The sequence below is a fragment of the Podarcis bocagei genome (genome assembly GCF_964188305.1).
Source record: "Podarcis bocagei genome assembly, chromosome: 12".
In the NCBI taxonomy this organism is placed as follows: Eukaryota; Metazoa; Chordata; class Lepidosauria; order Squamata; family Lacertidae; genus Podarcis; species Podarcis bocagei.
The window spans coordinates 37,947,837-37,973,916 of NC_138137.1; the positions used below are offsets into that span (position 1 = coordinate 37,947,837).

General features: G+C 40.4%; 1 protein-coding gene across 1 annotated transcript in view; it reads left to right on the forward strand.

Moving 5' to 3' along the window:
* The window catches only part of MALRD1 (MAM and LDL receptor class A domain containing 1), a 233,336-nt gene that overhangs the window by 160,301 nt on the left and 46,955 nt on the right, over positions 1-26,080 (forward strand). Inside the window, exons 33-36 of the mRNA XM_081163119.1 lie at positions 794-951; positions 4,934-5,135; positions 16,928-17,203; positions 23,914-24,039. Coding sequence (XP_081019245.1) covers positions 794-951; positions 4,934-5,135; positions 16,928-17,203; positions 23,914-24,039 — 762 coding nt within the window. The remainder of the gene's footprint in view (positions 1-793; positions 952-4,933; positions 5,136-16,927; positions 17,204-23,913; positions 24,040-26,080) is intronic.

The following is a 26,080-nucleotide window of genomic DNA, read 5'->3' on the forward strand; positions in this document are numbered from 1 at the left end:
TACTTCAGTGGTAAGGCTATCTGCGTCCCACTCTCCCTTTCTCCTTTGCTGTAGGAAGAAAGGAGGTAGAGAGGTAAAGAGCCTCACCAATTGAGTAGAGGTCTGTCCCCCAAAGTGTTTGCCATGGGTGGTTGTTCCTGTTGTCATTCCCCCCCCCCCCGGCCAGCCTTGGATGCTGGGATGTGGGGAAACCAATGGTAACAGCCTCCAGCTGCTTCTCTTGAGCCCCCCGCCCCAGCCATTCCTGTCTGTTGTGTGTGCCATGAGGCCTGCCCTACTCTCCTAAGCTAGCCTGCTGCCCTCAGGTGTGGTGGAAGATGCTGTTCCATCACCAGTGAAGATTCAACTGCTTGTCTGGTCTGCTTCTCTATGTTGAATTGGGGGAGGGCACCATCTTGTCCTTCCAGTCAGGCAGCAAAATGTCCTTCATCTACTTATTTATTTAGAAATCAGCTTTTCCCATAGATAGTTGTATGAATATGCACTAAGTCTCTGCTGCTAGATTCATAAAGATAACATTCCCTAGTCACTCTGGTAGTACGTAATGTCACAATTGTATTTCAGATTAATCCAAAACTACTGCTATTCCTTGGATCTGCATTATCAAGCAGATGGATCAAAAATCCCCACTCATTCAGCTACAAGCATACATTGAAAGTCTGATTGTGAATATAATAACACACTCAAGAGTTTAACAGGATAACATCTTGAATCTGACACCCTAAGAGAAAAATGTTTCCTTTTGTTTTAAAACATTGTTAATACTAACAGGATTTCTTTTGTCTTCTTGAAGGTAATGGGCACAATTTTTTGTATGTCAATTCATCTACTCAACAAAAAGGGGACAGAGCAAGAATAGTTACCACCCAGTACTTCCCAGCCAGTCTGGGGATATGCACATTGCGCTTCTGGTTTTGGCCATTTAATTCTCCTGAAATTGGATTGTTAAAGGTAAGCAAAACAAGGAATTTAATATCTAGTAGATTATAGTTGTATTATTCATCCTTTTCTTGGTTGCCAGTTCCATTATTTCCCACACTATAGTCCAACCTGCTTGAAAAAACAAAGTCAACATTGGCAGCGCTACGATATTCTCATTTCAGAAGAGCTGTGCATGCAGTCCCTCCCAGTCACTGTACACAATCTCAAGATAATGTTCTTATACAAGAACAACTTATCAACTTATTTTCACACCGTCCAATCTGTTTTGCTAGATATTGCATGTGGAATGCAATGGAAATGTAATGTAATTGAGGGTGGACATATCTTTCCATTTCAGTTTCTCTCAATTTCTCATTTTTTCAGTCTTAAATTCAGTTCTCCACTTTTCAATATCAGTTGGTGGTCTTTTTTTTTATCCTCATGAAAAGTCATCAGCATTCTACTGCAGATTTCTCCTAATACACTCATTAAGACTGGAAAAAAATAGCATTTTTGCAAAGCAGGTTTCCCTAATAGTGTATGTTATTTTCACTAATACATCCCTTTTTATGAACTTATATTTTAGTATTTGAATTTTTGTACATCTTACTCTGCTGGGGAACTGCACTGCAATATTTGGAGAAGTGCAAATTTCAAAGGATGGCTTTTGTTTCGGTTCTGTTATTGTTTCAAAAAGTGCAAGTTACATAGGTTCACCTTTAAATGCAAACTGAATCACATTTCTCCACTATCAGTAAATGAACTGCATTCATTCCTGCACTACTCATTTTTTTACTAAGATGTATGTGTGTGTGCTGAACATTGGCTGTGTGATTTGAGTTGCATGTTCTGCGCTGCTGGAGAAACCTGGAGCAAAGCAGCCTTGACTGTTTTCATCTCCATTGTGACTCCCATGGCTCTCTGTGGCTTGTGCTTTTCTTTGAAGCAGCTGTGTATTGGTGTTCCATGTTTGGAACTAGAAAGCTTTTCTAGTAATGATGGTGAGGTTCTGTGTACTCAGAAGATTGCTTCTAATGGAAGCCTTGTCCTTGAAGCTACAGATCTTAGGTATATGATACTTGAAGAACCTCATATTGTTACCAGCGTCCAGAAACTACTGGATTGATTTTGCAGAAGTTATTCTACTTATTTAATAATACATGCAGAGCATCGACTGCTGAAGGTCACTTTTATGTTGCTCCTGAATTTTGTGCAAACCAGTCCAGGGAACCATACATCAGCCATTAATGAGTTTTTCCTGTGTTGAATTTTGTGGACTTTCACATTATACACAGTTAGTTGGCAGTATATGAAATTAATCCAGGATTTTTAAATGCATTTTTTTGTGACTTTGTAATATAGTTTTTAATAGTTATTATTTTAAAATCCTTTGCATCAGGTTCCTGTTACATAATTTCCAGAGTGGCAGCTGTGTTCATCTGTTGCAGTAAAAATCTCAAAGAGTCTTGTGGTGCCTTAAAGACTAACATATTTATTATGGTATGGTATAAGTCTACAAAAAAAAAAAAGTTAGTGTTTTAAGTATCACAAGACTCATTGTTTTTGCAGATGATAAAAAACAGATTTGTCGGGTTTGTTTGGTTTTTGTTTTTTTTAAAAAAACCTTTAATAATTATTTCCAGTGGTTGTTTTCTCTGGTGTAAGCATACTGGTGTTGTAAAATCATGTACCAGAGGCAGCATTGGATGAATGCCTCTGAAATACAGTAGCAACCAATCAATGCACCAACAGATACAAAACTTGGAGAGTGGAAATGAAAACCTAGGAACATTCAATGTATATTTCTGGCAACACAAAATTTATTTTCCTTAAGGGACAAGTATAAAGGTACATGGTGTAATGCTGTCTGCTGTTCTGTTGAAGAAGCACGGCACTTCTTCTATTGCATCTCTATTGGATCTCTTCCCTAAAGCGAGTGCCAGGTGTTTCACAGGGATACCCTATTATTTAGGCATTGCAGACATTAATTGGTGCGTAGGCAGGAAGCAACCTCACAACAGTGTCTTGGAATTAAGAGATATCAGTAAGGCAGCTAGAAAGCAAAGTGCTTGTTTTTCAGGGGAAAGTCAAAACATCTGAGAAGCCCTAAAACAATAAGTGGTGAGGATCAAATGAAAAGTCTTGTACATTTTTAAATAGAAAGAGTTTTAAGGCAAGTCAAATAAATGCCCAGGGCATCAGAAATAAATTTAATATTCCCCAAATTTAAAGAATAAATTCATGCTGGTGGAAGCCTCTTCCACACATACGTTTCTGTCATGACAGCCAGTGCCAGACTCGTACAGTTACATTCCGGGCCCTTGTACACATAAGCGAAATGCGTGTAAGTGGGGAGCCCACTGCAGTACTGTACATATAGCCTCCCGCCCAACAGCTGTTGAGTGAGGTAGCACAATGCCAGCGAGAGCTCCTGTGCACCATTTTGGAGCCCTTGGGTTCTTTTTGTCTGGACTTTGGGCTCTGGGGAAGGTCTCCTTGTGAGCCACAAGGAATTTCCAGCTCTCTCCCACCATTTCAGGTTAGAATTGAAATATTTTCTGATGCTATGCATCTACACAGTCGTACATAAGTGGTCATGCATAAGTGGTGACTAACCTGGTTCACAGCGTTGCTGTGGGGATAAAGTGAAGGAGAGCTTTATGTATCACCCTGAGCCTGCAACCCTATACAAACTTGTCTGGGAGCAAATCCCAATGAAGCTTTCAGTAGATAAGCAGAGGATTGCACAATAAAAACCTTTGAGGAAGAGAAGAATATAAAGGTATTTTCCCCCCCCCCCAGCAAGAGTCACAAAATCTACTTCTTCCAATGCAAAAAAGGGAATGATATTTACCCTCCTCCGTTACATATTTGTACTGAGATTTAAAGAGCGAGGCTGTCAGATGAACCAATCAGTACAGTACTCTATTTATTTCTTAACATTCTCAGTATCAGATCTTGGCACCCCATGTTACTTTACTACCTAGCTAGAACAAGTTGAGGAGAATAATTGCAGTTTCCCTGTTCAGCATCCCTTCACTGCAGTGCTGCTTGAACATACTGCCATAATACTGGAAGTTAAAGCAAAAATTAATTCCCCTTGTGATAATATATGTCCAATATTTCAGTTTTCCAGCTTGTTAGGCAGTTCATATTACATAAATTGCTGTGAACTGGGGTGTAATAAATTACAGCAGAGGACAGGCCAATTTCATTAAAAATGACTAATTTTTTTATTACTCCATCTCACTTTTAAGGAAGGAAAACACAGAGTGGATCAGCAAATTTTTGTACTATTTCCCATGATTTGGAAGTGATACCATGCTGTTCCGTGAAATGCTGCTTAGCAAATTCAAGTTTACTTCTGCCAATCAGATCCTATAGCAGTTCTAAGGGGAGGAAGAAAGGATAAAACCTCAAAAGGATGGCTGAGAAGATGGTTTATTTTGGCTTACTGATAAATGCTTCTATGTTTATAAAATCTATCATCGCTATCTTAAGGAGCTTGGTATTGAGCCATCAATTATATTATATTGTATGTGCAAATATGTATTAGGAGATATTTACCCATTTTTTTGAACTTGTATCTGTGAATTTTAGAAGAAATAAAAACAACATTTTCAATGCATTTCTAAATAAGGGTCCCAAACCTTTGGAGATGAAAGTACCAGAGACTTCAATAGGTCTTTCTTTTTATTTAAACTCCTAGACCTTCTTGACCAACAGCTGGCAACTCCCCACACACCCTAAAAACATCCCTGGCATAACACTACATGGGGGAGTATTTAAAATCCAGTTGCTAGAAATGCCCCACTTTTGCTACCTACTTCTCCCTCCATCAATCAAGCTATTTCTCTCTCTCTGTTCAAATACCTCCTGCTTTATCCTCCACTCTCCATATAATATATTCTCATTGCTATCATGAATATGTGATTCCTTCTTTCTTGGGCATGCATTATGACACTTCTGTACTTACTAAATTGGTGTGTTTTCTGTCTTTGGCTATCAATAGGTGTATGCCATTGAAGAATTTGGAATGGATATATTGATGTGGGCAGCAACTGGAAATACAAAAAATACATGGACATATGCAAATGTGGTCCTTTCCAGCAATAGTCCTTTCAAAGTGGCATTTGAAGCAGAAGTAGGAGCTAATGAGCCCATCGAATTTGCTCTCGATGACATTTCTTTCACACCAGAATGTGCATCAGGAGGTATGTAATTCTACAGATAAGTCACTGGACACATATACCTAACTCATTATCTGTTTATTAATACATTTATAATATGTCCCCTCTTTGATATAAATACTTTGGGAACAAGTATGTTATTGTACACAATACGATTGGACTCCCCAAGATACTCAAGTGGTCATTGCATTTGATGTGTGTTTCTAACATGAGTAATTCTCTTTCAGAAAAAAAACATGTGTGAGGCACCTCTGAGGACCAAGCTACATGAAACAGTGATAGGGCCACCTGCCACTTACTTCCCCTTAGTACTTCTCCCTATGTATCCCCCACACACCCACATCCTGGGCTCAGCTGCATTACGACCAAGCAGTTTTCCACTTGTCCTGCTTTCTAGGCACAGGTCTGAGCAGTTTTCTGTTTGCTCTACCTCTCCCTGGGAAAAGCTGCTCTTTAGCACTGAATCAGAGCAAACATCAATCCGCTGAAAACCCAATTGACATTTGCTCCAATTCAGCAATAAAACCCGGGTTTCCCCAGGGGAAGACGGCAGGACAACCGGAAGTCTGGTTGAGCCCTGAGAGAAAGGGGAAGAGATTGCAGGAATGTAAACCATGGACAAGCAGAGGTTGATCATGTGAGACAGGCTTTGATGGGTAGGAGAGAATATATTAATTGCAATTTATCCCTCCAGGCACCTGCATGTGTGGGTTAAACAGAATTTTACGATTTTACCCTTGGGTGCAAAATTTGAAAGCCTGGGAAGTAGGTTGCAAAGCCTAGTTTTGAGCAAGATCAGGTATGAAATAAGCTGTCTCTCCCTTTCTTACCATGCTTACCAAAGAATCAGGTAACAAATATAAAAATATAATTTACTTATAATCTTGCTTTTGTTTGACAGCAGGCAAAATATGTAAATTGACAGTATAACCAGCTTCAGGCATCTGCCTGAGCTGGAGCAAGGACAGGGTATGCTTGTTCTCATGGCTGGTCACAGGAAGAGAGAGAGGAACAGGAAGTACTATTTGCTTCTTTCTGTCCAGGAGAGGAGGGGAAATGACATCACACAGAGCCCTCTCTACCACTTGTATTTCCATGTTCTGAGTATCTACCTATCAGCATTACAGCTCTGTGGTGTTACCGCTTTTTATGCTAACCAACAAGAATTTGCGTATCACCTGTCATGTTGCTCCTTATCCTGGAGTGTCGTTGTCCTCTGGATTTATATCTGATGAGGGCAGATCTGCATTTGAAGAGCCTGATCTGCTATTATTATGTCTAGTTTGGCCTCTTGAAGGTAGTTCACACTATAGAAAATTCATTCTTTTTTGTAGGGATATGATCACCCAGGTAAATGCCTTTATTTGAATGTAAATGAGGCAGCTGTGTGCAAATAGTCATTTGTTTAACTCTCCATGTTTAAGAAGACTATTTTGTGTGTGATTGGCAATAAGCAGATGGCAACTGTGGCACTTATGGCTAAGTGAAAAATGATAGCAGTGCTGGAAAATATGCTCATGAATAATATACCACTAGTTGCTCTGCTCTAATTATGACCTCCAATTGCAAAACACCTCTCTCTCTCCAGTGAGTTGTTTAACCCCAAGTTTAAAACATTGCCTCTTTTGTCTGTGATGATAAAAACATATCTTGTGGGAAAGAAGCCGCATACTGATATTAAATTGAAATATTTGTGGTGCAGCACAACTTTTGCACTTGCGAAAAAAACAAATAATTGTTTTAATTTCTGCAGCATAGTTCACATGCATCACAATTGACTTTGTATTGCTATTTTCAACCATAACCTTGTGACCTTGGTTATTAACAATCACTTCCATGGATATGAAACTGAAAATACATGTTTCCAGCCAAAGTTGGGAACTGTTAAAATGCAATGATTTCAAGGGGAGTTATTTAAGAATAAACTTTTTAAACTCAACCCAGTCAGGGACTTTATGCCTCAGAAGGGTTGTTAATGAATCAGGTATATATATTTTAGATGATGATAGGTCAAATCTGACAGCCTTATAAATCCAAGGTTTACTGTGTGCATAACCTTTGCTCAAACTGCTTCAAAAATTGCACTATTTTGTCCTTGTTAGTCTGGCAGCAAAAACCAACTGATGCTGGTTTGGTTGACATTCACTCTAGTTGACATCAGTGGTATGGCGCCACAGTGAGAGATCAGTAAATCACCAACACGATGGTGTATTATGTTAGAAGACCTTTGAATTATGGATATGGCATTGCAGCTGTTTCTTGGTTTGGATCACTGCTCACAACTTCCAATGTGAAAACACCAGCATCATCAGAATACAAGTCTGAGAAACTCTGCCTAAGCTAGTAATAGCAAACATAAATATTTGTTTTGCAATGGTTTCAGCTACACAAATAAATAATATTCGTAAATAATATTTGTAAATGTAAATATAAAGGTGGCATTATATTTAAATAATGATAATAATAATAATAATATAGAACACCAGTGTCTGTAGATCCTTTGTGCTATGACCTTGACTCTGATATTTACTTGTTAATGTTATTGCTGTAACTAACTAAGCTGCCCTACTATGTTGAACTGGATAAAAATGCCCAATGAAGATTACTTTTTGGAGGTGAGTGAATTTAAATACTTTTAGGTTAAGGTTACCAGGGTTTTTCCAATGAATCCGGAAACACTTTTCAACTTCAACTGATTTTGTTAGGAGACTGATTTGTAAATCTGGGGACTGTCCCTGGGAAATGGGGACATCTGGTAACCTTCTTTTAGGTCTTGCCTAAAATACAAGATGTTCCCTCCCTCCCTTTCTCTTCTCTTCTCTTCTCTTCTCTTCTCTTCTCTTCTCTTCTCTTCTCTTCTCTTCTCTTCTCTTCTCTTCTCTTCTCTTCTCTTCTCTTCTCTTCTCTTCCTTTTTTCGAAAAAAAGAGCCTAGCACCTCTTCAAGCAGCTTGACTGTTCAGCTGCATTCCTAGGAGAGAATGCCCCGGGAAAGATATGATGTGTCGCTCCCAGTGGCTCAGTTTTTTGAGGAAAATAATAGGTGCCTCCACTGACCACCCCTTAGACATTCTTAATCTTTTCTCCCCACCCACAGTGCCTCCAAATATCCCTCTTCTATTTTCACATGGGACAAAAGGTCCCACAAAAGTGAAGTGAGGTAGAGATTCTTGGCCCAGCTTTAGTCTGAGCTGTGATTTCATGAAAACGTACAGATAGGAAACAGGCATAGAGCATTCCCAGTTAATCAAGGCTTATTATGGAATTACATTCATTTAAAAAAAAAAAAGGCAGGAACACTCTATAGCCAATTCTGCTCAATTAGAGGGGATGGACTGTCTCTCTGATGAAAAGCAACAGCTCCTTAACTTTTTGCCTTTTAGGTAAAGCACACTTTCTTCTCCCCTTTCCCCATATTTTTCTTCATATATTTGTATAAAAGCTTTGCATTTTAAAAATGGATTTGTGTGTGTGTTTTGCACACAGCACTTAGCTTTGTTCCACATTTTTTTCAACTCAAGATAAAGGAATAATATGAGAACTTGCTGTCTCACTTTTCTTGTAATGTTCTCTTCCCTTAAAGGATTGCTTTGTTGCTGCAGACTTTTTGTCTTTCTTTCTGCATTATTACTTCTCCAGCCTCACTTTAATTACTTTAGGTTTCCCAGGGCAACATGTTCTAAATGGAAGCAATCACAATTTAGCTGGTTGGTAGCTCTAAGCAATAAAGCATTAGCAACTTCTTAAGTTCACCAGAGGTTTTATTTTTTTTCTTAAACAGCAAGACCTCATTAGACTGGGGAATTTTGCTAGAATGCTGCGGACCCCCCCCCCATTTTTTTTAAATGTGCGTGAGAAAGTATGATCTTGTGTCCTTCTAGTAAAATTCCAGAGTAACTTCAATATTTCATTCATTGTAAAACTGGGTGTTGTCATCTGCTGATGCTTCTGAATATTGTTCTCTTCAACATGAGTTTTGCCGTTACTGACCTACTGAGGTGCTGTATATTTGAAATTGTGGTGCTGAGTCATGTTCAGCCTTAATGTATTTAGTTACTGTTCATAATAGGGAGCATTTCATAGTGTGGTTTCTATATGTTTTCTTTGCTGTTGTTGTCGTTTAGTCGTTTAGTCGTGTCCGACTCTTCGTGACCCCATGGACCAGAGCACGCCAGGCACTTCTGTCTTCCACTGCCTCCCGCAGTTTGGTCAAACTCATGCTGGTAGCTTCGAGAACACTATCCAACCATCTCGTCCTCTGTCGTCCCCTTCTCCTTGTGCCCTCCATCTTTCCCAACATCAGGGTCTTTTCCAGGGAGTCTTCTCTTCTCATGAGGTGGCCAAAGTATTGGAGCCTCAGCTTCAGGATCTGTCCTTCCAGTGAGCACTCAGGGCTGATTTCCTTCAGAATGGAGAGGTTTGATCTTCTTGCAGTCCGTGGGACTTTCAAGAGTCTCCTCCAGCACCATAATTCAAAAGCATCAATTCTTCAGCGATCAGCCTTCTTTATGCTCCAGCTTTCACTTCCATACATCACTGCTGGGAAAACCATAGCTTTAACTATACGGACCTTTGTTGGCAAGATGATGTCTCTACTTTTTAAGACGCTGTCTAGGTTTGTCATTGCTTTTCTTACATTGTACTTTCTGGAATCTTGGAGTGCTCAGCTGCCTGTTATGTATTTGGAGGGTAGAGACACTGTTCAAAGTGGGCTTTTTGAACCTCTTGAGCTCCTGTAGTTTGCTATAGTGGCTCATAGGTGGGGTTTATTTCAGACATATTAGGTAGCAATAGAGGTCAATTGTATTTGAAAGGCTTGCTTGATCCTTGATCTTTCCTACTACTCCAACACAACAAAGCTAACAATAACAGGAAGAAGTAGAACAACGGATTGCAGTGTTCAATTCACATACCTGGGAATAGTCCTCTGGGCTTCTATTTCCTTTGATGGTTGGAGACAAAACATGACTGCACAATAGTAACAGCTCAGACTGCAGTTCTTATTTCAGTCCTTGACTGCCTAGCTTCAGTCCTAGTCCCTGGAGCTACTGCAATGCTGAATTGCAATATGTAACATCAGAGGGGGAATAAAATCCTCTGGGCAAATCATACAAACCTAATGCAATCAATAGTGGAATAAAATAAAACTTGATTTTGGAGATGATTTGGAAAATGAAAACTGGGCTAGAACTATATCTGTGTAAATTTAGCCATGGCCAGCTTTGTGTTTAGGGTGTTCTAGACAAAGTGCTCTCCAGCAGGCCTGTTCCTCCACTGACTAGATAAAGGAGTAAAATCAAGGGGTGGGGGAGGGAAATCACAGCCATACTTTAAAATGTACTTTTAGTATTTTAACTAAGTACTAAGCAGATTAAAAACACCTCAACTTTGTATGCATCTGGTTAGATGCTTAGAAAAAATAAGATTTTTCCCAGGAGCTGAAAAGAGGAGAATGAAGGCACCTGCTTGATCTCAATAGGCAGGGAGTTCCAAAATGTAAGCGATGTCATGCTAAGCAATCAAGTTCTTACAAATACAGAACAGGTATTATATGGCACCTGTAGTAGTGCCAGTTCAAAGTGGCCAATCAAAGTGGTCTAGTGGGCATATATGCCACTCTAGGCCACTGTAGGAATTTAAAATGACATTTAGGCTTTTAAAAGTAAAGGTAAAGAGACCCCTGACCATTAGGTCCAGTCGTGACCGACTCTGGGGTTGCGTCGCTCATCTTGCTTTATTGGCCGAGGGAGCCGGCATACAGCTTCTGGGTCATGTGGCCAGCATGACTAAGCCGCTTCTGGCGAACCAGAGCAGCACACGGAAACGCTGTTTACCTTCCCGCCGGAGCGGTACCTATTTATCTACATGCACTTTGACATGCTTTCAAACTGCTAGGTTGGCAGGAGCAGGGACCGAGCAACGGGAGGTCACCCCGTCACAGGGATTTGAACCACCGACCTTCTGATCGGCAAGCCCTAGGCTCTGTGGTTTAACCCACAGCGCCATTTAGGCTTGTACCATTGCCTAAATTGAAATGTTTTTTGTTTTACTTTTAAAGGAGAGCCCAAGGCAAGCATCATCAGAGAGCCCTGCCAGGGTGTTGGGATCCTGGCAGCTGGCCCAAGATGTCAAGTTCTGACTCTGGCCCTGGAATTGAGTTCATGTTCTTCTTGCACTGCAACAGAATGAAAGCAAAAGGGAAATTCAGAGGGACTTGAATGGGAGCTGAGATTCTGCTTTCACAATTCTGCTTTTCACAATTGGACTATCAAAACTGGGTAGCCAGTTTACTTGCTTTCCTTTTTTGACTGCTCCATTCCCTGATCTCTTCTTTAAGTCTACAAAATGAAGGAAAGATTGCATTGGCCACTCCTGTTAGTAACAGCTTCTACGTCTAGATTCAGGTATGGACATCTGCAGCCCCATTCTACCTCAAATGCTCTCAAGCACTGTTAGTTTGTTTGCTGAGGTGTGTTGCAATTTGTTACAACAGCAGCTTTGTTTCATAAATGCAATCTAGAGGGGGATTTCAGAAACATGAGCAAGAAGGACACTTTGAATTTGTCTGTGAGTCAGGAAGCCTATGCTGTCCCATCAAACTCTAATGTTTCCCGAGCAGATGGCCTCTGGGGTAGATTAGAACTAGATTACCTATTCCTTTATAGACCAAAAGCAAGACCTTGGGCACTCGCTCCCTGAATTATAGGCATCAGTAGCCTGTTTAATGCTTTGGTGAACACTCATGATAATTCACAACCCTGTCAGGAAGCCCATAAACATTGAAAGTTTGACTTTGTGGACATTGCAATGATCAGTCAAGTATGATACTTGTCCTTGTAGAGATCAGTTCTTTCCTGCAAATGAAGGTGCACATGGAATGCTAACACTTTGACTGTTGCTTTGGGGTTTCAATACAGCTGGGAGTCTTCTTATGCTGGGAGCCTTAACTGGTATAATTTTGATTTATTCAGCATTGCAGAAGAGCACTGTTCTTTTTGTATCTGTTTAATTTGAGTATCTACAGTCCAAACAGGGATAGAAATTCAGGGTCTGGTGAATAATTGAAAATTCACTATTTATTTCACAGGATTTTGCTGTTAATTGCAGTTCTGGATCTGCAGATTTCTCTTAATCAGAAAAAGCTCTTACGAATAAATAGTGTGTCTAAATTCCCTTTTATGGGATGAAATCCTAAGCACACATATGGATGTAAATCCTATTGAACAGATTAGCTTGCAGTCAATAAGAAAATACCTCCCTGTTTGATTTCTCCAAATGTTTTTTTTTAAAAAAACTGGATTTGCTTTTGCTTTGTTAGTCATTGCTTATCCATTTGTACTCCTGCATTGTCACACACTCTCTACTTTCTTTCATTGTGCTCAAGTAGTGCTAAATGCTGCCTCAAAAGTGCCTTCCCTCTTTGTTCAAGAGGATGAGAGGGCAATCGTAAACACAAGAAGGTGGCATGAATTAAGCCATCATAAATTAAGTGGGGGCAAAATATGCCAGATCCACACTCTGTTCAGAAGTAGGGCTGCTGCTGGTTGAGCAGGTATAAGCCTGGGAGAGGGAAAGCAAACTTTTAAATGGTGTTTGAGTTACACCACCCTTTTTGTCTGGTTCCCAGGTCACATGATCTTGCTGAATGGGTTTGGATGTACTGTAGTCTAAGTCCCCTTCCCTCCTGCTACACCCACACCACACTGCCTTTCCAAGGCTTGCACTGGTTTAAGATCCACATGGGTCCTGGCTGAGCTGACTTGGAGGAAATACACCAGTGTTTTTCTGGCTGAGAACTTAAGTTAGTGTAGCCCTGTTGAGCTGGAAACCTCCCGGCTCAGCTCATGATGTACCAGGTCTTCACTCACGCCAGCAGATTTGGCATTAGGACTGCACCCTAGGTCTAGTAATTATTATATTGACTTAATGTACATCTTACTCTTCCCCCTTTTCTGATATATGTGGGAAATAATTTAAATCCTGACCAAGGAAATTTGTCCCTATGCTGATATCAAACTTTTTCAACTCCTGAAAGTACTTTATCAATGTTTATTATTTAATATTGAAATCAAATGTCTTTAGGGCAGCTAGAAGAAAAGGGTATCTGAAAACAAACCACTTATTCAATCCTAAAGCTGCAATCCTAAACCCAGTGGGACTTACTACTACATAATCATGCACAGGATTTTCATAATTTAAGAGGGGATTATATTTTTTTGCATCATGCCTAGAAACCACCCCTACTGCTAGAAGACAGTATTGAGGAGCCACTGGGAAGTACTCTCTACAGACAGAGATGTCTTGTTTAGCCATCAGTCAGTCAGCTGTTCTTAACCTGAAAGGTTGTGTCTAACAGGATGTAATTTCCAAGTGTTGCTAAGGCCCTGAGAGTCAGATCAGAGTTCAGTGGCGTGCCAGCCTAGTTCATGACTTCATTGCTTTGGCTACTAGTGAGGGCACAAATCATCTGGAAGACCTGCCAACTGCCTACCAAGGAGTAAGGCTTACTGTGATCAGCAATTGCTGGCAGTTCTAACTGCCCAAGTGAAATGATGCATTTAGTACTGTAACTTCCAAACCATCCATAATTCTTTGCTAAGAGAGAGGAAAACAATAACACACAAAATAGCTTCCTGTACTCCCCCACTCCCCGTACTCCCCGTACTCCCCCACTAGTAGTAGCAACAAACTACTATAATGGTACAAAGCTGTGTGAAAATACTCTAGTCTCTGATGTGTTAGGAGCCTGTGCTCTTCTTTGGGGATCACAGAAACCATTGGCGTATATTAGCATATATTAGTATATTAGCATTGAACACAGCCACAAGATTTGTGTTGTATCTGTAGCTTTAAACACTTTAAGATTCAGATCTGTTTGTGTGTTATTTTGTGGTCTCATCACTTCATTTTTTGGTTTGGGTTCCAGGCTACTCTATATAATCTAAAACTCTGTGGCCCCCATTCACCATAATGGGGAATCCAAAAACAGCTATAATGTTTTCCTTGACCAAAATGGATGGAATAGTTGGGCGGGGTATAAATAAAAAATATATTATTTATTACATGGAAGCTCATTAAGACTGTATTAGACCTGCCAAATTGCAGATAAATAGGTCCAGAAGCTTTTAGTGGGAGAAATGATTCATTTCCCTCCATAATCCTTCATGAGTAGGGGAAAGCACAGGGGATGGGTGGGAGTCTTGTTCTTTCTCACCTTAAAACAATTAAGAAGTGGCCAAGTGATGTGTATTCTTGCTTGTACATGTTTTGAAAGTTTGAACCATCACTCCAGCTTTCCCATTCCACCTGTTTTTTGTGCAATCCAGAAGGCTTCCTGTAATGTATTTTTTGTGATTTAATTGTTTTATCTTTTTGTAAACCACTTTGAGTTTTTTTGTTTATATCAAGCAGTGCATAAATTTTATGAAATTAAATGAATAAATGTTGGCCTGTCTGGTTGGCCATACTAGGAATTTTCTGAGTCAGCTCTCAAGCATTGTAGTTTCAGTTCTGCATTACAAGGTGCAACCTCCTGGTTCCCCCTCCATAAACCATTTGTGTTAGAATTATTTCTGTTTATGTATCCTCTGTGTGGCCTTCTCTTCATGATGCTTTTCATCTCTAGTACATCTTACAACAGGAGACTGTCTGGAATGCTGCCTGTAGAGTTCTGATTAGCAATTTGTTTATTTATTGTTAAAGTAGAGCAATGTTTGTTTGTGTGTTTTTTTATAAAAAGCTGAAATGAAGCTTTTGGGGTTGTCATTTCTTTAAAAATCCTCCACTGCTATTCTTTAACAAAAAAAGCAAAGCCCACAGAAAAGCTAGAGAAAGATAAAAATATATAGTAAAACACAGAACTATACAATATAAAAAAGTCCAGAAATAAAGCAACAGAACGACAAAAGGTTTTGTGAGCACCCTGACATTGCCCTTCAGGAAGGCAGCAGAAAATTCCAGTTCACCTCATTAGTTGGCCTACGCAGAGCCAATGCACACCCCTAACATGTTTTCTTGACAAAGGCCTTAAGAGCAGCATTTTTCTCTTAAATTCATTAGAAATTCACATTGTTTCGGTAAATATGGATACAGTTATCAGAGTTTGTTGGTTCTCATCAAAGCAGAAATTTGTGGTTTTTAAATATAATTTTGCTTTGTTGGTATATACACGGTGCACACTGGAGAAAGTTAACTATGCCAAAGTCCCACTGAAATTAATAGGATTTTGGAACTTCCCTTGCTTAGTTCACAGTGCATCATCAGCATGCTAAACTTTCCCTGGATTGTGTCCTCTGTGTTTTGGTTACAATGATCACTCCTCTATGGAACTATTGTGTCACAGAATGTCACAGAAAATGAGCCCTTGGGCTTTAGATTTTATGTGGTATAAATGCTAAGAGTGTCAGATAGGGCCCGGGGAAACCAAGGTTCAAATCCTCATCAGCCAGGAAGCTCTCTGAGCGATCTTGGCTCTCTCAGCTTGGCCAGCATCACGAGTTTGTTGTGAGAATAAAATGGGATGGGCAAGAACTCGGTACATTGAGCTGAGGTGCTTGAGTAAAGGGTATGAAAATATAATAAATAGTATTGTAGCTCTTTTAATGGGGCACCATCACTCACACAAGAAGTTGCATCATTGTCCACTTTGAATGGCAAATTGGCAGTAGCATGCTCTACTTAATACCATTTTAGGATAGTGCAATTACAAAGAAGGGGTGAATGGGTATGTTTATTACCTGACATGTTGATACTTAAAAATATCCTGAAGGGGTAGAACCTCATTTATCTCACATAATAAACAGCAGTGTGTTATACTTCCGATTTTTTCTAAATTGAAACATTTCATTTAGACTATATATAAATGTTTATTACTGCCTTTCTGCTCCAGGAACCAAAGAATACCATAGCATATATCTGTGTTAGCTATGTCAACAGTAAGATCTAACTAATTCCATCCAAAGTTTGGTGCTAGAAGAAATACTGGATCATTAATGTTAATGAAACGAGCAAACAGTTAAAAAAACAACCACAAGTCTTTATTGTATAGCTTTGGACTGGATTTATGGAGATAAGAATTTGATCAACCATCAGATATTTCTTCACTGAATCTCAGGACCACCACTTTTCATTCTTAACTATATTGGCCTCTCAATCCTAAACACATTTGTTTTGATGTACTCCAATTGATTTCTTTCTCAAACTTCCTTCTAAATAAGCTTGCTTGAATCATAGCCTTGGTCCTTATGTATCCTGACCTCTGTTAAATTCTTCTTCCAAAGAGCAAGTTGTCAGAATGGCATAAATACTTAGGCCCTAATTCTGCCAAGGATTTAAACACTCTCATTATTCATGGTAAAGAGGATGACTCTTTTTCAGAAGTACAAAAAAGAAAAAAGAAAAAGGTTTGACTGCCTGTGATTATAAAGGAAATTAAGGTTACAACGCCAAAAAACAAAAACAAAAAACTTACTTGGGAGTATGCCCTATTGAATTCAGTGGGATTTTCTTGTAAATATAAATGCATAGGCTTGTGTAGCAAGTTGCAGCAATCTTACATTTTACTCAATATCTCCTATGTCAGAGGCATTATTCCAGAAGGAAGTGGTTAAAAAGCTGAAACTAATTCAAAGCATGCCTACTCAGTGAGAAATAACTTACTCCCATGTAAATGTGGAGCCTAAGTTCACTCTGCAGATTTCTGAAAACAGTAGCTGATAGGGTAAGAAGGTTCCCTGAAAAGGTAAGGAGGCTCCCTAGCCCTGTAATTCAAGCAGGTCATGTGATAATTGAAATTATATTCCATATCCTTTCCCCCTAGGACCAATTGTACCACAACCTCAAACGTGTGGCAGTGAGAGATTCACATGCAGCTACGTAAAGCAGTGTGTGCCTCTTTCTGCAAAGTGCAATGGAGTGGAAGACTGCACTGATGGGACTGATGAAATGGCCTGCCCTACTGAGCAACCTACCACAGGCTCCCCAAGACATTGCAAGGAAGCGGAATTCCAGTGTGCTAACCAGTCGTGTATCCCATCACTCCTGAGATGTGATGGTGTGGCCGACTGTAGGTTCAATGAAGATGAAGCCAATTGTCGTAAGTTCGTTGTATACAAAAACTACAACCCGAAATCAATGTAAAATATTATGATTCTATGGGTAATGTTTGATTCATTTATTTTTACTTAACCCCCTGCCCACTGTTGTTGTTTAGTCGTGTCCAACTCTTCGTGACCCCATGGACCAGAGCACGCCAGGCACTCCTGTCTTCCACTGCCTCCCGCAGCTTGGTCAAACTCATGTTCCTAGTAGCTTCAAGAACACTGTCCAACCATCCCATCCTCTGTCGTCCCCTTCTCCTTGTGCCCTCCATCTTTCCCAACATCAGGGTCTTTTCCAGGGAGTCTTCTCTTCTCATGAGGTGGCCAGAGTATTGGAGCCTCAGCTTCAGGATCTGTCCTTCCAGTCAGTGCTCAGGGCTGATTTCCTTACGAATGGATAGGTTTGACCTTCTTGCAGTCCATGGGACCCTGCCAACTAGTATAACATGATATTGAATGATATGTCACATGGACGAATAACAAAGATAAGTCCCAGGGGTCTTTAGAAATTCCCAGTGCACCCTACAGCAATCTTATCACATTTGAGGCAAATTATAATTTATAATTTGCCTCAATTATTATTGAATCATCAGGGCTAGGAAAGTGATGCTTAAAGGTCTGACTTGGTCATAGTCTCTACTTGATACAGCAGAATAGGAATGGATCCAGCTACTACATATTCTAAACATTTGCAGCATCCATATAATAACAGATCAATCTTGTGCATATAAAGAGTCTACATTTCCCTGACCTCTGATGTTATTAAGAAGTGGAATTGACTTTTAGGGGATGAAAAATTAAAGGCATGGCTCCATGATACCCTCCCATATAACAAATTTCTTCCTTGAGTTTAAACCATTTGGGTTGAATACCTGTGATAAAGACATCTTTGTGTGCGCGTGTGTGCATTCTTGGACTGATGGAAGTTTCAAAATAGTTAAGATAATTTTATAAGAGATAAAAAACCAAAATAAGGTATGCAACTCAGTTACTGGCAAGACCTAGTAGAGGCGTATGTATGCCCACTGGGAGCCATTCAAAAGAGTTAATTTAATTTAAAATACTGTTTACACAGTATATTTGGAATACTGGCACTGGAGCCCATTTGCATGTATGGCAATTTTGGTGGTTCAAAAATGACGAGTAAAGAAAAGAAAAGATGACCTCACTCCAGAGTTCTGTATATATACAAATGGGTGCATAAATCTACTTGTATGAGCGGACTTGCTCATTTACTTCAGGGGAGGGAGCAGCTATTTTTCTGAATCCCTTTGTGCTGACTCTCATGGAAGCGAATGAGATAGCACTTACAGATAGAACTTATTTCTGCTCATGCTTCTGCAAGAGAGCACAAATAAGAAAATCTCATCATATTAATAGATCTGGGTTACAATTCTAAACTCAGTTTTCTAGGAGTAAGCCTTGTTAAATTCAATGGGACTTAATTGTGTGTAAATTTATATAGAGATTACACTGTTAGGCAGCAATCCTCTGCACACTTACCTGGGAAAAAGTCCTATTAAAAATATAAAAATAGTATGCTGTAATCTACTGAAAAGCAATATACCATGTTCGATTTCTTTTTAGTATTAACGTGCTACACATTTGTATTAAATGTTTGCGACTGTCATGACAGCTGGCAGACATATAACACTGCTACATGTGTGTGTTTTACGTTATCTCTCCTGAACTAGCAAGCCATGTGGCTCCTATCATTTAATGCATATTGTTTCCCTTCCTGTTATAAATTCCTGATCTGTACCACAAGCCACCTAGATCCTTTTCTGAGTTTTGAGCCCCAGTTTTTATTGAGTGAAAATTCCTTTCCCAGGCCAGGCACTAGACTGGGGTGGTGTAGTTGAATATGTTCTGCAGAGATAAAACTTAAATCCAGAATGAAAAGGGAGGCAATCAGAAAATCTTTCACTCAGATCCCTCATCTCCACTACTACTGCCACCACAAAATTCTTGCCATGTGTGATTTAAAGATTTGTGTAGACAGGAGGATTCCAGCAGTGCTGACAGAAGAGCTTGATAGTAGGGTATATATGTTAATGTTGCATTATAACGATTAATATGGTGGATTTTATTTCCTGCTCTGTCTTCCAGAAGCATGAAATTACTGCTTATGCTTACAAATGTTGTACTTAGCCAGTCCTTCCACCATCCCAAATTCTTACAAAGAGGATATAATCTCACTTATTTATTTTATTTTTTTAAACTGCATGATTTAAAACAGAGAAGGAATAAAAATTGAATTAATGGTAGGTAGGTATACATTGCTCATTTGCCCAAGTAGAGTGTGGCTTCACTGCTGACAGCAATGACTGAAAAATGATTTTCCTGCCCTTACTTACTTTTAAAGAAGCATAATGTTTAATATTTTAAATGCTATAGTATTATTCTAAAAATTGTCTCATATGCAGAATCAATATGGATTAAAGATCTTAATCACGGCTAAATAAAGGATTCTTTGTGGAGATTACACAAAGTGAAAAGGGGGAATCATAAATGTAAACAACAATAAAAATACAATAAAAATATTTAAGAACAATTATGAACAATTAAAACTGTCACATACTCTCAGTTAATAATTCCATAATTCCCCTCTGGAAGTTCACCAATTAAGGCAGTCAAAATCATTGGCAAAAATGTGTCCCACAGTGGGATTGCACCTCTGTTTTTTCTTGCTTCAAAATGATTTTTGAATACTTCTGAAATCGTACCTCAGCACTAATGAATCTGATCAGTTCATATTAACCAAACTAACTGAAAAAAACTAACTAAAAATCAAGTAGTCCTCATAAATTGAGCTAATTGAACTAATCCTACTCAAAGGTGAACTCTCCAAACTAATCAAAGTCAAAATAATTACTTCATTAAATCCTATCGTATGCTACTAAAATGCTGAGTTCAGTCAAGCTAAGGGATATTTGATTTACCTCTGTGTGGGATCTGTCTGAAACTCTGAGATGTGACATTATGGGGTGATACAAGTTGTGATCACATAGTTCAAAGATTATGTAGTCACAAAGTTCATGTTCAGTAATTATCTGCTGTAAATTCAGATTGCTAGATCTGGCAAATGGGACATACGATCTGCTATTTTGAATAGTTTTTTTTCTGCTCTGTGTTCAAAATTTGAATCACATGAAATGCCTTGAGATACCTGTCTCTAATGTGGCTCTCAGTGTCATTTGGTGAATTTACGGTGATTTCACTGTAGTTATTGCTACTGATTCTTGAATTAACACAGTTGCCCTCAACCACCCAGCTGTTCATAGTTGGCCGGTACTTGCCTGCAGTAATGTTGTTGCATTCGTATGTAATAATACGATTAAAGAGATTGTATTGTTGCTGAAGTGAGCATACACCATTGTTATTTGCTGATGCAGCTGCTTTCAGAATTTGTTAGTAATGCCCTGGCTTTGAATGGATAAATGATATCAGACCTTTGTAGCTGTGCATACATTTGTCATTTCCTTGGTTTTTAAAAAATCATTATCCCATTCTGAGACCAATTCTCCTGAATGTGAAATTAGTCAACCAACAATGCCATTGGGGTGGGAAGAAATCTGTCCATAGTCTCTTAAACAATGATAATGAAAAATAATAATCTCAGACAATACTACAGAATATTTCATTAGTTATAGTAGCTCTAATGACAGAACGCTGTTAGTTTCTGGAAGACTAAGCACAGGCATTCGGGTCACATCCTGTTGATCAGTGATCCCATCATGAATTAGTTTGAGGCTTAAACATTTCCTCCAAGATTATCCCTTTAGAGTTCTTTGATGTTAGATGATCTTAGAGATTATAGTGGAATGCTGCAGCATGGCAGTATACAGCTTTAGAAAAAACAGGATAGATTTGATATTTTTATGCTTGCAAGCACAGTGTGTTTTAATTTTTGCAGCACAAAAAAGAACATTTTAGAATATTTGGTGACTTATTGGTGCTAGGATAAATACTTGCATGGAGACCATGTGTAATTATTTTCATCTAGCTGCATAGTTTCAATATTAAGTTAAATAAAAGTCATCTCTGGCATACAGCATACACATCTCTGGGCCTGAAATGCAAGTTATATTCTTGTTCCTTTTCAGAACAGTGTGATTAATTTTGTATATTGAAAAAGCAAAGCATACAGTACATACAAAATAAAAGAGACAGATCTCTTGCCAGTCACCATCGAGGTTTCAGGGCCTACCAAGTACCATAGAACCACAAGCTAGAGCCATGAGAGTGGGGGGAGAGAAAGCACCAGTGTGTTGTAGTGGTTAGAGGGTTGGACTAGGGCCTGGGAGACCAGGGTCTGAACCCCTACTTGGCCATGAAGGTCACTGAGTGACTTTGAGCCAGTCACTGTCTCTCAGCCCAAACCTACATCACAGGGTGTACAAATGTATATTTACAGTGGTACCTCGGGTTACATACGCTTCAGGTTACATGCGCTTCAGGTTACAGACTCCGCTAACCCAGAAGTATTACCTCGGGTTAAGAACTTTGCTTCAGGATGAGAACAGAAATTGTGCTCCAGTGGCGCAGCAGCAGCAGGAGGCCCCATTAGCTAAAGTGGTGCTTCAGGTTAAGAACAGTTTCAGGTTAAGAACAGACCTCCAGAAGAATTAAGTACTTAACCCGAGGTACCACTGTATTGCTTTGTGGATGAAACATCAAGCAACAATTTGCATATGTGAAACAACCATCAGATTTTAAATTTAATTTAATTTATTACCGTATTTTTCGCTCTATAACACGCACCCGACCATAACACGCACACAGTTTTTAGAGGAGGAAAACAAGGGAAAAAATATTCTAAACAAAACAGTGGATGTATGATTTTTGTGGTTCATGCTGTGGCCACAGACATGTGATCTGACAGTGAGTTTGGAGTAGCCCAATGCAAAAATCCTGAGGATCCATGTGGATCCATGCTTTGTAACCACGTTTTTGCACCACTGCGGCCCCAGGCAACAGTGGGTGCGTGATTTTTTTGGTGCAAGATGTAGCCATGGACATGCTATGTGATCTGATGGTGAATTTGGGGTGACCCAGTGCAAAAATCCTGAGGATCCATGTGGATCCGTGCTTTGTAACCACGTTTTAAGTGGGGAGGGAAGGAAAAGCACTCAAGGGACAAGGAGCACGCGTGGGGTGTGTGGAGAAGGATGCTGCTAATAATGAAGAAGAGGGGTATAAGGGGAGAAGGCTCCTCTCCTCTCCCGCTTTGCTCCTTTAAAGCAAGCAGGCTCTGCTTTTCTCCCTCCTCCCCGCTCACCCCCAGCTTAGCGAGCTGAAAAACTTTGCTGCTATTTAGCGAGCTGAGTGGGGAGGAGAGAGGGACAGAGAGCCTGCTTGCTTTAAAGGAACCAACCGGACAGGAGCCGCTTACACTCGTGTAAGCGGCTCCTCTCCTCTCCCACTTTGCTCTTTTAAAGAAGTAGGCTCTCTGTCCCTCTCTCCTCCCCACTCAGCGGCTCTTCTCCCGCTTTGCTGTTTCAAAGTGAGCCACGGAGGGGGAAAGGAAGGGGAACCATGGATCCTCTGCTCAGGACTGCAGCAGATCCCCCCCGCCGCCCATAGGCATTCCCTCCATAACACGCACAGACATTTCCCCTTACTTTCTAGGAGGGAAAAAGTGAGTGTTATGGTGCAAAAAATACGGTAATTTTGTTAGTCGCTTTATCTTGCCCAAGGCAACCCAAAGAGCCAAACGTTTTAAAAACAAAAAACCAAGGGGGAAAAGAAATACACTAAAAACATCTCGCCCACTTCTAAAAGGCCCAAGATAGTTAAAGGCCAATGGCCTAGGTATGGAGGAAAGTTTTTGCCTGGCAACTAAAGATATATAATGCTGGAACCAGCCAGCCTCCCTGGGGAGAGCATTCCACAAACAGGGAGCCACCACACATGCCATACAATATGCAGAGATGTTTCAAACCATGTCATACTTTTCAATGGAGTCAGTTCAGACAGTCCACTGAGTCATCAACTGCTGAGCAGTCAAACTGTGTACATTCGTTGTACAGAATGGCCTTAAGGGATAGTATTTGAAGCATCTCCACTGGAAAGATAAACTCTTCTGGAGCATCTGTTGAGAATTCTTGTACACACAGTCACATGACACATATTTTGAGAGTGTTGAGCGTGTGTCACATGTATTATTTATCTATTATCCTTGTAATAATACACAAACACACCCACACATACTGATAATTTATATACTTTCCATTGGGGGGGGGGAGGAAACCCAAGGTGTTTCATATATAAATAAAATAACACAATATCACCAGCTCAATAAAACAAAATTCAAAAATCAATCACAGTAAACTGGGAATGCTGAGAACCAGTATTAAAGACAGGGAAGTGCCTGGCTAAACAGGTACATTTTCAGTTGTCGTCAGAAATATTCCATAGACAGAGCATGCCTGGATCTCCACGGGGAAATTAGAGAACACAATGGAGCATAGGAATGAAATTAAACTCCTGCACATACTCAGAACCAAGCAGTTTAGAACTTTATAGATTAAAACTAACAATTTGGATTTAAAGGGGCTGCCGCAAAGATGACTAGAAACCAGAACAGACCCTATAACATTTCTGTAAGGTTAAAATGAATAACCAGCTATTTGTCTTGTTGCCATGTTGTATCACTAAATAACAAGGCTCTCTAACCATCTTGTTTGTTTCTCCTTTCATTTAGCTATTAAAGATTGCTTCAATGGGTCCTTGTTGTGTCCATCGACTAATAGCTGTATTCCATTTTCTCGGCGATGTGATGGCATTGTAGATTGCATTGATTTTGCTCCTGATGAGTCTAGCTGTTCAGGTAGTCTGCCAATTTTTTAGTCAAAATTTCATTCACAATAAACAGGATTTTTCTTTAGCCTACAGAAAACCACTCACATGAGTGGTTGATGAAGCGGGCTGAGTTCCCATTCATGGTGGAGTCCACCACCTCAGAGTCACTGATGTGGAAAATCATGAAGGGTTCACTGCAATGAAATGTTTTTGAATTTATCTTGGAGAACGCTTATGTGCATTTTGGGTGTGTAACTGTGTTTAGACATATTTGAGAGAGAAAATACATGCTGTACCAAAACAAAACACATTAAAGGCAGTGAAATTGTCTGAGATTAGAGTTGCCAGGTTGCAACTCATAAACTCCCCTGTACCACAAAGCAGCTATGGCTTCTCTCTCCCATGTTTTCCAGTGCCTTTCTTCTCTCCATCTCCTTTGTTTGCTGTAGCAAGCTACATAGTAGGTACAAGAAAAGCAAGGAAGGAGGAGTGATCAAAGAAAGAGGGATATTTTTTTAAAGCCTGTAGCTTCTTTAATCTACCAGTTCAGTGCTAGAGTCAAAGTATGGGAGAGTCTTTGGTTTGCAAGCTGACAACCCTAATGAGTAATGTTAAATGGGCATAGATATTTGAAACTTAAAATAGAAAACAGGGTCAGCATCAGAGGTCAGCATCACTGGGCACCTGGCAAGGCCTATGCTGTACCTACTTGGCCTTGTTGCTGTTCCTCTTGCCAGTGCCACCTATTCGTCATTTCTCACTGGCGCAGAAAGAGAGCAGCAGCAAACCATGGTAGTGAGCAGGAGAAACTGCCACTGCCACTGCCGGCTCACTCGCTTCCCATTTCTTCATGGACCATTGTGTGTATTGGGTCCAGAAGCAGAAATAAGCACTTGCAGGAAGGGCAAGGGGGTGGGGGGAGTTCCACTGAGGGACTTTTGCTCAAGGACCTCTCAAAACCCAGAGCTAGCACCAATAGAAAAGTAGGATTTGCCTCAGTAAACCAGTCAATATCACCTTCTACACTGTATAGTAGAGTTCTGTGTCTAAAACTGAATAGGCTTCTTATGGTAACATAGAAATATTAGGTGTGATCCAGCCATTTAGTACTGTTGAAGTCAGCTGGACCATTGCGTGGCTATTCCCTCCCCCTCCACAGATGGAATAAATGAAGACACAGGACACCAGCATTTTAGGTTAATAGGCGAAAATGGCCACAACTTTATTGATTACAGGCAAGAGTGGTATTGGCTTTAGGCATTGGCCCTACCAGACTAACCGGTCTAACCGGTGAGGGTTAAGCACCAACAGGGGGAGCCACCCGAGATGCATATCCCTAGGCGCTCCCCGAGGGGTTACCGCTCGGGGGCGCGCTTTAGGCCCTAGCCTCCGTAGGTTTCGGACGAGGCGACGCCCCCCGGAGTCCTTTAACGAACTACCCTCCAAGCCTTGGGGGAGGTGATGGCGATTCCTCCCCCCCCGATCTCATTTGCATGACAATACCCCGGCGTTTGCCCAGCGATGGAAGAGCCGGTGGTGAGTCACGCTGCTGAAGCGACCTAAGAGAATAAGCCCCCCGAGGAACCTGAGCGATTTCTGCCCAATACCCTTGCTAAGCGCAGGAGGAAAATTTCTCCTGTAGTGATTTCAGCTCAAGTAAATAAAAGGCAAGCGGCAAAAGACGTTCCGAAAGGCTAAGCTTGCTGGTGCTCCACTAAGGCTTGGTAGAAAGCTCCAGGCTCCACGAGGCTCTGAAGGATTCCAGCGAGCGGAAGGATGCAAACCTCGACGGGTAGGGAGAGAAAAGGGGCGAGCCAAGGGCTGCCCCGACCTTAAGTGGCCTCTTGAAGGCCCGCTGCCAGCCGATTGGCTGGCGGTGGGTGGGGATGCAAATTGAGGGAATCCCTGGCTCCCGCGAGGCTGGGGACAGCCCCGTGGGAGTGTGGGCGGAGTCGTGAGCCCGCAACCCCCCCTCCTGAAGTTCGGTAGGGGCATTCCCTTTATAAATGAAGAAAGGCATGTGTTTAATTGTCCCATTGAAATAAATGGGGCTTGACTTTGAAAATACA